The 12,283-nt window shown below is 31.3% G+C and overlaps 1 protein-coding gene across 1 annotated transcript in view; it reads left to right on the forward strand.

The window, feature by feature from the left end:
* The first annotated feature begins 626 nt into the window (after positions 1–626).
* LOC148275514 (soluble guanylate cyclase 89Db-like) overlaps positions 627–12,283 on the forward strand; it is a 36,129-nt gene continuing 24,472 nt past the window's right edge. The window contains exons 1-4 of the mRNA XM_088235591.1: positions 627–632; positions 4,295–4,372; positions 9,650–9,771; positions 11,980–12,173. Of these exons, the coding sequence (XP_088091717.1) occupies positions 627–632; positions 4,295–4,372; positions 9,650–9,771; positions 11,980–12,173 (400 nt within the window). The remainder of the gene's footprint in view (positions 633–4,294; positions 4,373–9,649; positions 9,772–11,979; positions 12,174–12,283) is intronic.

The following is a 12,283-nucleotide window of genomic DNA, read 5'->3' on the forward strand; positions in this document are numbered from 1 at the left end:
AAATACACGATTCCTTTTTTGACTTGATCTATTTGAATTACTTGTAAATACATTTTGGTTCTTAAATATATATTTTAAACCACTTAAACTAGCCAATGACAGGTCATAAGCCCGGTAAATGCCTTGACTTCCATATTCCCTTATTTAAGGTATTCTCCATCCTTGTTGTAATTTGTTAGTGAAAACAATATATTTGTCTTATATTTAAAAGTTTAGTTTCTAGGAACAATTGGAAAGAGGGAAAAGTGCGATTTTTGTGAAGCATTATTTTTAAGATAAATTTTTTGAACAGTTTCTAATGGTTTAATATGGTTGTTATAAGCTCCCCCCATCCAATTATTCCATAGGAAAGCAATGACTGTACAAGTGCATAATATACCATTTTAATAGTATTTAGCTGGGCGTAAATACTTAACCGTTTGAACCCATAGGTTAAATATCTCAGTTTATTAACAATTATTTCAAGATCATTAATTATATTTTTTCGGTACTTTAGTGTTTTTCTGTGAATAAATATTTCTTATTTAAGTATCCAGAAAACAGTTCTGACTTCTTCATCTTTTTCGATCATTTATTATTAAGAATTCTTCGAGAACTTTCTTCGTTTGGTCCAATTACTTAAAAAGATGAGGGTAAACTAAAAGAAAAGTTCCTATTTAACTGATATAAAAAGTTTTTCTGATATTTGCTAGAAGATGTTGGTAAAAATATTTTTAACATGTGTTTGTAATTTACATATTACAACAGAGACTGAGAACATTTTACAAAAGCGGATTTACGGTCTGTAAAATATTTCAATCTAAGGAGGAATTTTTTTAAATCGTATACAACTGTGTTTGAAAATGGGAAACGATTTGTGGTATGGCGGGATTCAATCATCAAACCTCTTGCTCCGTAGTCCACGACACTACCCACGGGATCACTATCCGTATGATTTTTGTGATTGATATTTCTATTGTTATTTCAAATAAGAAATGAACGATTTGAATGTCATGTCTTATTATTATTTCTTACATATGACATTTCCGCTCAACACGGGTATTACCTAAGGAGCTGAAATGCAACTTAATCCAACTCACTAAAGTAATGGCATCACTACATAGCCTCTTCTACAAAATTAAAGATTTTATATCAAGAAAGGAAAAAAAATATGATGTACGAAGCCGATGTCAAAAGTAAATTGAGTTACATGATCGCCTTCTGGGGAACTGGTAACAAGACAGACATAACAAGAATACAAAGACAACAAAATAAAATTCTTAAACTAACATACAACCTACCCTACCTGACCTCTACGACTGAACTGTACAAAAAAACACACCAGTTTGACATAAACTACTTGACTAAAATTGAGACCTTAAAAATTGTGCACAAAATAACACTGGGAAACATACAAGACGACGACATAATATTAGTCAAAAATGCTGACATACATAAATATAACACCAGACAACAAAAACACTATCATATTGAAAAAGCAAAGACAAACACAGGACAGTTAAAAATACTACATAATGGACTTAAACACTACAACGACCTACCTCACTACTTGAAAACTTTTAATGGATACAAATTTAAAATCAATCTGAAAAAGCACATGATGACTGAACTAACTAGACTAGACGAGACATAAAATGACTAGACAATATTAAATTTCTAATGTAACCCTAATGGGTTTTTTAAAATTGTAAATAAATAAAAAAACAAAAATGTATTTTGTGTGTTGAATTGAATATTTAAATTTGTTGCAACAGAGAGGGAAATCATTTTTGAAAAGAGAATAACAAATTTGAATGTGAACAACTCTCTAGGGAGAAAATCCAGCCAGTCCTGAAGCATTTGGACATACTCAAAACATTGTTGAATTGAATAAGTTACAAATATTAATTTCGAATCATAATTTTACCTTTTTGCCTCTCACGATTTATTTAGACGTGGTAGACGTTCTTTAGTCACCGAAATATACTTGATTAATTAGAACACGAGTTCAAAAATTTCATCAGATATATTGCTCGCCTGAAAAGCTGCTTATGAAAGGGGTTCCAGAGACGAGAAATAATCATTGTTATACAAACTTAGGAAGATATTACTTCTCATTTTGTGTCTTACAAGTGTAATATTTGATAGTCAAGGTAAGGCAATAAATTGACATTAACCACAAATTAGAGAATACAGGTGGTTATATTTTACACTTATATGAAATAATCGGGTTCTGAAAACATTGAATAATTCCTTGGTAAGAAGTCGCTTGGAATTAAGTTTCATCATTTGGTCGCGTAATTTATTTATTTATTTTATTAGGTAAACAAACAGTATGTAAACAAATATTGCCAATTTCTTTGTATATTAATGTAAGAAACTCATGCACACACCAAAAAAATTGTTTTCACTTAATCCAATAATTGAAATTATGTTCAATATAATAAATGTAAAAGAAACGAAATGAAAAAATATGTATATAAAAGTAAAGTTAAATATCTGCTTCTCTCAAAATTTCTATAATGTTTTATCCAAATTTACATACATTGTCACAACCTCGGTAAATATATTGTTATATTGGTATTATAGATTGTTTAAAATAGTTTGTTGACGCGTTTTCAGTGTAAAACAGAAGATTTTGTCTTGTCGGTCTAGATGACACCCGGAATGGAAGTCTTTCAAGTAGGTTAGGAGAATCAATTTTATTATTTATTAATTTGAATAAAAATAACTGGTCTAACATTATTCTTCGATTTTTAAGAGAGTTTATTCCACAGAGAGAGTAATGAAACACGTATTCCTTAATGATAGAGAGGGTGCAGAAAAAAATTCTGCGTTATCTGTATCCCAGGGAGTACGGATTTTACCTTTGGTTTTTCCCGACTGACTTCTTTAAATCTAAGTAAATCCTTGGGGAGAAAATCCAGATTATCTATGAACATTTGGACGTACTAATAACATTGTTTAGTATATTATTTATTGAACCGTCACCTTTTAGTATGTAAGATGCAGGAATCTTAAAAATTATAAAATAAAAATAATATTATATATAAATGACATCGTCATCATCATCATCAGCCGCCTCTTGTCCAATGGTGAACATAGGCCTCCCCCTTTAATCTCCATATCTCCCTATCCTGAGCCAACCGCTTCCAACCACTTCCTGCAGCTCGTCTTATGTCATCAGACCACCTTATCTGAGGCCTGCCGACACTTCTTCTACCCGTTCTGGGTCGCCATTCCAGGACTTTTTTGGTCCATCTAGAGTCTGTGATTCTGGCTATATGACCAGCCCAGCTCCATTTCATTTCAGCATTTTCCTTTCCATGGCTCTCTGTGTCCCTGATAATTTGTGTATTTTTTTTTTCGTGAACACAAAAGTTTCACAGCCATATGTCAGTACAGGGAGAACACAAGCATCAAAAAGTTTCTTCTTTAAGTAATGTGAATACTTCGGAAATTTTAGGACAAATGATAGCTTACCAAAAGCGGGCCATGCTAAACCTCGCCTTCTTTCTATTTCTACCTCTTAAATACCTTTCCCAAGGTTTATTCCGTGTCCTAGGTATATATAACTATCAACCTTTTCAATGATTTTTCCATTTACTAAGATGTTACATCAATATTTTGAGTTTGTCCAAATTTTTGTAGACAAGAACTGGATTCAACTCCTTGGGGAGCTGTTTATATTAACATATTACAACAGAGATGAAGAACATTTAAGAAAAGGTAATACAGAAGTCTAGGCATCTACAGGGCTTATGACCTGTCAATGGCTGGTTTAAGTGGCCACGTAAGTGTTGATAAATTACCTGGTTCATGAAGAAGTATAGAAATTGAAAAAAAAACATTTTCAGGCGTTGCCTAGTATATAGGTGAAATAATTCAATTAGATGAATCTCAACTGCACAAATAAAGGTTTCAGCTCTTTAACTTCACAAACATCAACAGATGAAAGAATTGAAGGAAAATAGATGTTAAAATATAGGCAGAATGGTTAATGTTACACAGTGTGTAAAATGGCCACTTAAACCAGCCATTGACAGGTCATAAGCAATGTAGATGCCTAGACTTCTATATTACCTTTTCTTAAATGTTCTTCATCTCTGTTGTAATATGTTAAGATGTTACATGATTGGTTTGCATCACTCGTTACTTTAGTTTTTGAAACATTCATTTTTAAGCCTATTTTCAGGGATGCTGTATTAACTTCGTTTATCATGTTTTCGAGTTCTTTCTCTTTTGATATACGAATATCAAAATGAAATGTTATTTTTAACAAAAAAGAAGTACTTATATTTTATTGTTGTTTCAGCTGGAGTACGGAGAAGACGTATGGAAACAGGCATTGGAAGACGTTGGTTGCAAGCACACTATCTTCAACACTCACCAGGTAAGCTAAATTTAATTAAATCAATTTGACTTGGCAAACGTAGGCAAAAGGGCACGTCAAAAGTATCTGCGTATAAGAAGCTTTTGATTTAGTCTTATATGTATTATATTTGTTCTCATTTTATTAATATTTTGAGAAAACGACAGCTTTTTATTGATTATTGATTATAAATAGTAGACTGATAAAGAAATGGTTCTAGCTGCATTCGCTCTAAGAGAGCGGTTTGTAGGAGCGGACTATTGAGAGAGGAGAGAGGAGCGGACTTTTGTAGGAGCGGACTATTGAGAGAGGAGAGAGGAGCGGACTATTGGAGGAGCGGACTATTGAGGGGAGGCGCATTTTTTTAAAATCAGTTTTTATACCATCATATATACAAATAAATTAAACTTCCCATAAAGTAATAGTAAAATTTCGGTGAATAAAATCTTTTTTTAATGTTTTTTTTAAACATTTTAATACATACATTTAATTTGAATCAAAAAATACATTTTGTTATTATTTAAAACGTGTCGTTTAGAGGTTGTTTGTTTTATAACTGTTTTTAAAAAAAAAGTTATTCTTCCTTAAAAGTTTCATAAAAACTAAAAATTATACTCAGTAAAAAAACATTAAAACAGTAACAGTTATTTTTTGGAAACAGCTACGACAGCCTCATAAGAAAATCAAACTGTTAATTTATAAAAAAAATAGTCAGGCTATAAAATGAAATTGTGAAAAATGCGTGGAATAAATCGTGGTCATAGTCATTTTTTGTGATACTATTCCAGCAGTTGCTTGTACTAGATTTTTTGCCTACGCTCCTCTAAACTGTTATTAAGAAACAGTTTATTTTGAACAACGTTAACCGTACTTCTTTTAAATAACCGAAATGCTCATCTCTAGTCTATATTGTTGTATCTTTTAAAAAAATTAAACGGTTGCGAGGCGAGGAAAAAAAATGTTTTCAGGAAGATGCAGAAGAAATTTTTTTTAGGGAGGCTCAGTAGCATGAAGGTTGGAAACCTATGACTCTATACTTAAAGAGGAAAATGCCTCAATGCAACAAATGATGAACATCTTGGGGGGGGGGTTGTCATCACTTTGAGAGCTTTTGATTGACGAGAGCTAAAAGCGGTAAAGATAGTAGATTGACCCAAGTCAACTGACTCAAGTCCGAAAGTAAATAATTCAAACAGGGATGTGTAATGTCACCATGTTAGTTTAACGTACATAAATTTCGATAAATCTATAAAAGAACTGAACGGTTTAAGAATAAAAACAAGAAGAATAAAGGTTTGATAATAAATAAGAAAACATTTAAGCTTACCTGTATCACGTTCAAATTAGATCTAAGAAAGATAAAAAAAACAAAAATATTCCAAATTCTCTTTTTTTTTATTCTTTGCCTGATTAATTTTCTACCCTTCTCTCGGATTTATTCCTTTGTTACCCATTGGCGTGGAACAATGAACCAAACGCTCATTAGCACCATTCATTTATCTGGGGCCTTATACTGGACTCATGCGTCTTTAAAATTCGACTTATTTCGAGTGCCCCAAAGCACTCGACATTGACAATCGAAGGCAAGGTCGAGATTTTTAATTATATTTCAACTTACAATTGACAACACTGATAAATATTATGGTGTGTGTACCAACAAATGAGTAATAATATAACTGTACTTATTGTCAATCGCTTATCATATGAATTTTCACTAGAAACATGATTTAGAAATTATATTATCGCTCATCAATATCAAAATACGTATTTGAGAGATGCATCATGTAATACTCGTGTTCTTTTAAAATCCATTAAATGAATATGAATTATTGCTTATAATATGTTAATGTTTATTATGTAAAAGACAAATAATAAATCAAAATTCGGACGACAAAGTTAATGCTTTGAACATAAATAATAAATAAAAGTATCATACATTATGTTATATATATTTAAGAATGAAGAATGTGGAATCAGATTATGAGTTTGGAAGGAGAGAGAAAGAGAAACCAATTATACATATTTGTTAGATTAAGAAACAATCTGTCTGTAAAAAATATAAAAACTTTAAATTTATTTCAACAGAGAGGGAACTAGAAGTATGGGCATTTACAGGGCTTATAACCTGTCATTGGTTGGTTTAAGTGGCCACTTTACACACTGTGTAACATTCACCATTCTGTCCATGTTTCAACATCCACGTTTCCTCAACTCTTCCATCTGTTGACTTTTGTGAAGTAAAAGAGCTGAAACTTTTATCAAGTGGGTGAGGTTACTTCACAAAAGTCAACAGATGGAAGAGTTGAGGAAATGTGGATGTTGAAGCATGGGCAGAATGGTGAATGTTACACATTGTGTAAAATGGCCACTTAAATCAGCCAATGACAGGTCATAAGCCCTGTAAATGCCTAGACTTCCTTATTCCTTTCTCAAAAATGTTTTCCCTCTCTGTTGAAATAAATTTTAATATGAATTACTCTCTAGGGAGGAAATAGGGAGGCAGCCAGTCTGCAAGCATTTGGACATACTCAAACATCGTTAAATATATAAACTGTCTACTACGCAATCATACAGTCTATTCTGCAGTATGGAATCATAGGACGGGGAGGAGCTTACAAGATAAATTTACCTCCACTTTTGAATGCCCAAAAAACAATTGCCAAAATTATATTAAAGAAGCCTAGAACCCATGCTTCAAATTTAGTTTTTAAAGAACTAGATATACCTTCAATTGATGACATATTTAAAAAGCATCTATCATACAAACTTTTAAAGAAAGAAAACCCACTAATTTACAACACACTCGAAACCCCAGATTTCCTTTAACCTTTGCACTGATACAACACAACTGCGGCTTTAAATCATTATTAATATGTTGGGGAAAAAAATTTAATAATCTTCCGGAAATCTTAAAATCAATATCAAATATTAAAACATTTAAATCTAAATAAAAAAAAACCACATGAGACCCTATCCAGAACTCTATACAGTGGAAAATTGTGTATATTTTAGAATATGATAACAAATTTTAAAGAATCTGTTTCATATAGTAAAAAAAATGAAAAGAAAATAAGATACGAGTACCTATGTATTTTTATTTAAATATTAAAAAAATATGAAAAACGACTCTAAACATGAGTTTTCACTTTAGTAAAGAGGTAGAAACGTTATAATTAACTTTATATGTACAAAACATTAATAACTTTATACTAACATTGTCAAAAAAATAAATTTCAATAAATAAAAAAAGGGAAAGAAAAGGAATAAAAATATGTAATTTAAAAAACAATAAAATACAGGGAGTTCAGGATTCTAAGGATATATAATAATGTTTCAGTGTTGCCACTATTTTTTTCGTCTTTGTAATTGAATTGTAGAATGTTTTTTCAAGAGTAGCAATATGACAAGGCAATCGTAATGACCAATCGACTATTGTCGAGTGGGTTACTAAGTGTCTCATCTTTCTAACATAAGGCCCCTGAGGTTTGATCGCAAAACGGTAAAATACGTTCTGACCTCCTCGTTTGTTATTTTTTCCCGATAAAGACGTGCTTATACGAACAAAGGAGTTATATAACGAGTATTATTACGCGTGAAGGCTGAACCTCGCCATATTTTTATAAAGGAAAATATACGCATTTCCCTACATAAATATGTTTTCTATTGTCTGCTCTGTAGTTTTGATAGTTCCATTATTTTTCAAATTTGTTTTGATTATCGGGGAAATTACAGTCACAAAAAAATCAAAAAACATTACGTGGGTTAACGTAAAATAATAAAGTCAAGTACATAAATCCATAGAAATAAAACAAAAATAAAAATAATATTAACAAATAATATATTACAACAGAGATAAAAAACATTTAAGAAAAGGTAATACATAAGTTTAGGCATCTACAGGACTTATGACCTGTCAATGGTTGGTTCAAGTTTCTACTTTACACACTGTGTAACATTCGCCATTCTGCCCATATTTGAACATCTATGTTCCTTCAATTCTTTCATCTATTGATGTTTGTGAAGTAAAAGAGCTGAAACCTTTATTTATGCGGGTGAGATTCATCCAATTGAATTATTTCACCTAAATACCGGGCGACTCCTGAAAATCTTATTTTTTCAATTTCTATACTTCTTCATGGACCAGGTTGATTTATCAACAATATTTTGAGTTTGTCCAAATTTTTGTAGACAAGGACTGGATTCAACTCCCTGGGGAGCTGTTTATATTAACATATTACAACAGAGATGAAGAACATTTAAGATAAGGTAATATAGAAGTTTAGGCATCTACAGGGCTTATAACCTGTCAATGACTGGTGGTGGCCATTTTACACACTGTGTAACATTCACCATTCTGCTCATATTTAAACATAACTATTTCTTCAATTCTTTTGTGAATAAATGTTACACAGTGTGTAAAGTGGCCACTTAAACCAGCCATTGATAGGTCAAAAGTCCTGTAGATGCCTAAACTTATATATTACCTTCTCTTAAATGTTCTTTATCTCTGTCGTAATATGTTAATATAAACACATCCCCAAGAAATTGGATTCAGTCCTTGTCTTTAAAAATTTGGACAAGCTCAAAATATTGTTAACAAAAATACTTTTATGTGAGTGTTTGTGCGTGTATTTATTTATTTATTTCAAACCAACAGTCATAAAAAATTAATATAAAGTAGTAATAAATTAGTAGACCAATGACGGGTTTAACCACTGAATAGATAATACACAATATATCTGTGGGTTTAACATTATTAAAAAAAAAAAAATCATCATACACCTCACCAGTAGCTCAATCGCAAATAACTATCGACGTGCTTAAAATCGTGCTAAGCATTTGAGCGATCACAATGAACAATAATGAACATGCTTAAGTTATCGCAGTCTTATTTACACTGGTGAAATTCAAATATGTGATTGCGCACCAGGATAATATTTTTAAACTTTGCTCGTCTAATGTGTCTCTCCCAATTTTCACACGTTTTCAAAAATAATATTTATTAAGTATTTTTTTTCAAAGAAATATTTGCGTTCTTATGATTAACCTAAATATTTCATTTAGAGGGCCATTTCCCCCGAGTTATAAATAACTCGCGATTAGAAAATGAGAATCAAGTTGGGGGAGTGGGATTCGAACCACGAATCTTCGACACATAAGAAGTCCATAAATACAAATAAGAATCGTGGTTAAGAGATATTTAAGTTTTTAATTTTTGGAATTAAATCGTTAATACTAGTTTTACGAGCTGCTAGAAATAAACTATTGATAATTTGAAAATACAATTCTCTTTCCCAGCAATACCCTGACGAGCTGATGACCAAACTGGCTGCAGCTCTGGCAAGCGCCACTTCCTCGACTCCTGACATCTTCATGGGATTCTTCGGGAGATGCTTCGTCAGATACTTCAGTAACATTGGGTAAGAAACACGATTTAAATTAACTTAATTCAACGTGCTGTTGTGGTACCCAGCGACACCCTCAAATCACATACCTTCAAATTGCACAATACGGGTTGATGGTGGGCTTAAACAACTCGACAATAAATATTAACTTTCTGGGTTATTCAAAGTTAGGTTTTAAATAATTACCACACTTAAAGGGGCTCTGCAGTTGAGTAGAAATAAAAATAGATAATACTTTAATTTGTCATTTATAGTTATTTTCTTTAAAACACTTGCATCGTATGTACTAGGAATTCACTGAAATGTTGTGGCTTACATGTTTGCGGTTACCAGGCAGACCCCTCGAACATGTGTAGTCGCTTTCATCTTATGAACAATAATATTATCTGTGAAAACAGTGTTTACTTTTTTGATTTTTTGTTTTATTATTTTTTTAAATTTTTAAATTTACAAAAATATTACAATTAAGTACAAACAAAGCAAGTAATAATTTAACAAATAAATAAAACGTTTTTTTGTGTACGTGTAGAAATAGAAAAAATATGCTGCAATGCGAAATCAAAAGTGAAAAAAGAGAAAAATAGTGACATAAAAAAAAAATATTGCGTAAACAAATTGAAAAAGAAAATAGCATACATACAAAGTCCCAAATGCCCCTTGCTTTTATTTTTCCTCTTTTTGTTGCCATGATTACCCATTGAACGATTTTTCGGATATGTATTAAAAATACCTGTATATATCTATAAAATTGTGTGATAAAAACTTTTGTGGACTCAGTGTATACGGCGACCAGCTTCCTCGGCGCGTGGAACGCGAATGAAGCGTCGATCGTAATTTGTTTTGTTTGTATGACAATTTGTATGAGATTTTTATACCATTGAAATGGTGTCAATTTATGCGATATATTGATCCAACAAAGCTTTTTTTTAAAAAAAATCGGGTAACTGGACGATAGGAAAAGGTCTGAGAATTACGAAAAGCTAAAAATTAAGGTCGTACAATGTTTACTAATACCAGAAATACCGGATTTTACTTTGACTGTTTTCAGTGATTTTGTGGTTTTTAAGATTTTTTACTAACTTACAATAAAAAATAATTATTACTGGAGGACAGAAAAAAATAATATTCATATATTTTTATATTTTGACTAGAATTACTGTACGTACTTTAAATGTCTGATTAAAATACCACATTTGAACATATTTCATGCCACTCCCCCTTAATAGAATTTAAAAAACAGACTTTTCGTAAGGGATGCAATAAATCTTATCGATTTGGCAAATGGTATAATAGTGCCACCAAAATCTTCCCTCAGATGTTATTTTATATTACGCAAGGGCCGTTTTTACCAACAAGAGTTATGTTAAAAAAAATCAATGTAAAAAGTCCATGAAAACGCCAAAATTACCGTTAATCATGCAGAAATATTACTAAATTTATTATTTTTCCCCATTTATGTGGCTTTAAAAGCTAACAATATCAATGTTATATTACGGGATACATTTTTACCAAAATTTTACAATTATCGCAGTGAATAAAACGAATCATTAACAGTATTTTATTTTATTTTAATAAATTTACGAACGGAGTCTATTTCAAACATATATTATAGCGAAAGTTATTATTAAATCATTCAGTAATATAAAATAAGAAACGAAATAATAAAAGGAAAAGCTAAGACAAATAAATGTAATGGATAGACATTATGGAATCCGAATTGATTATTTACAGGTGTAAGAAATTGATTATTTATTTTTCAATTTATCAACAAAGTTATTTACTTTACAATCAAAATGATTCTGATCCCGATTTGCGTTTACAAGTCTGATCATTCTGGGTGTAGGTGCCTGGAAACTATAATTAGTCTTTTGATGATCAACGAACAGAACTTCATTATTTCTGAGTCTGAGTGAAGGATCATCAACAGGTTTTTGTTGGAGAATAATCGAGACATCAAATAAAACAGTATATGCGAACTTTTATAAATACTGCTGGATTTTACCCTTTACAAGATTGGCATTTATTGTAACGGAAAGAGAAACCGTTTTTGAGAAAGTCAACGGATGTTAAAGTTGAATACTTATTGGGAGTTATATAGTGTGTAAAGTGGGCACTAACATCAGCCAAAGACAAGCCATAATCCCTGAAAATGCATATACTTCTACGATTACTATAAACATATCGTCAATCTCTCTTGTAACAATGTATTTTTTTACTTTACAGATACGATGAGATGATCAAGGCTACAGGAAGATATTTTTGTGAGTTTCTTCAATCTGTGGATAACATTCATCTTCGTATGCGCTTTACCTACCCAAGGATGAAAAGTCCTTCAATGTACTTGACGAAAATTGATGACAATGGGGCAGTCCTGGTGTATAGGAGTGCTAGGCAAGGATTCTCTAGCTATTTTAAAGGTAACAGTTATTTGTCATTTGAATGAAAAGGAAGTCAAAACCGATAAAAAAATTCACCATAAAAATAGTTTTTTTTAACATTTTATTTTAATTTAAACTCGTAAATATTA

Source organism: Micrasema longulum, unplaced genomic scaffold, assembly GCF_059751315.1.
Source record: "Micrasema longulum isolate JH-2025_06_02 unplaced genomic scaffold, ASM5975131v1 h1tg001408l, whole genome shotgun sequence".
Classification (NCBI taxonomy): Eukaryota; Metazoa; Arthropoda; class Insecta; order Trichoptera; family Brachycentridae; genus Micrasema; species Micrasema longulum.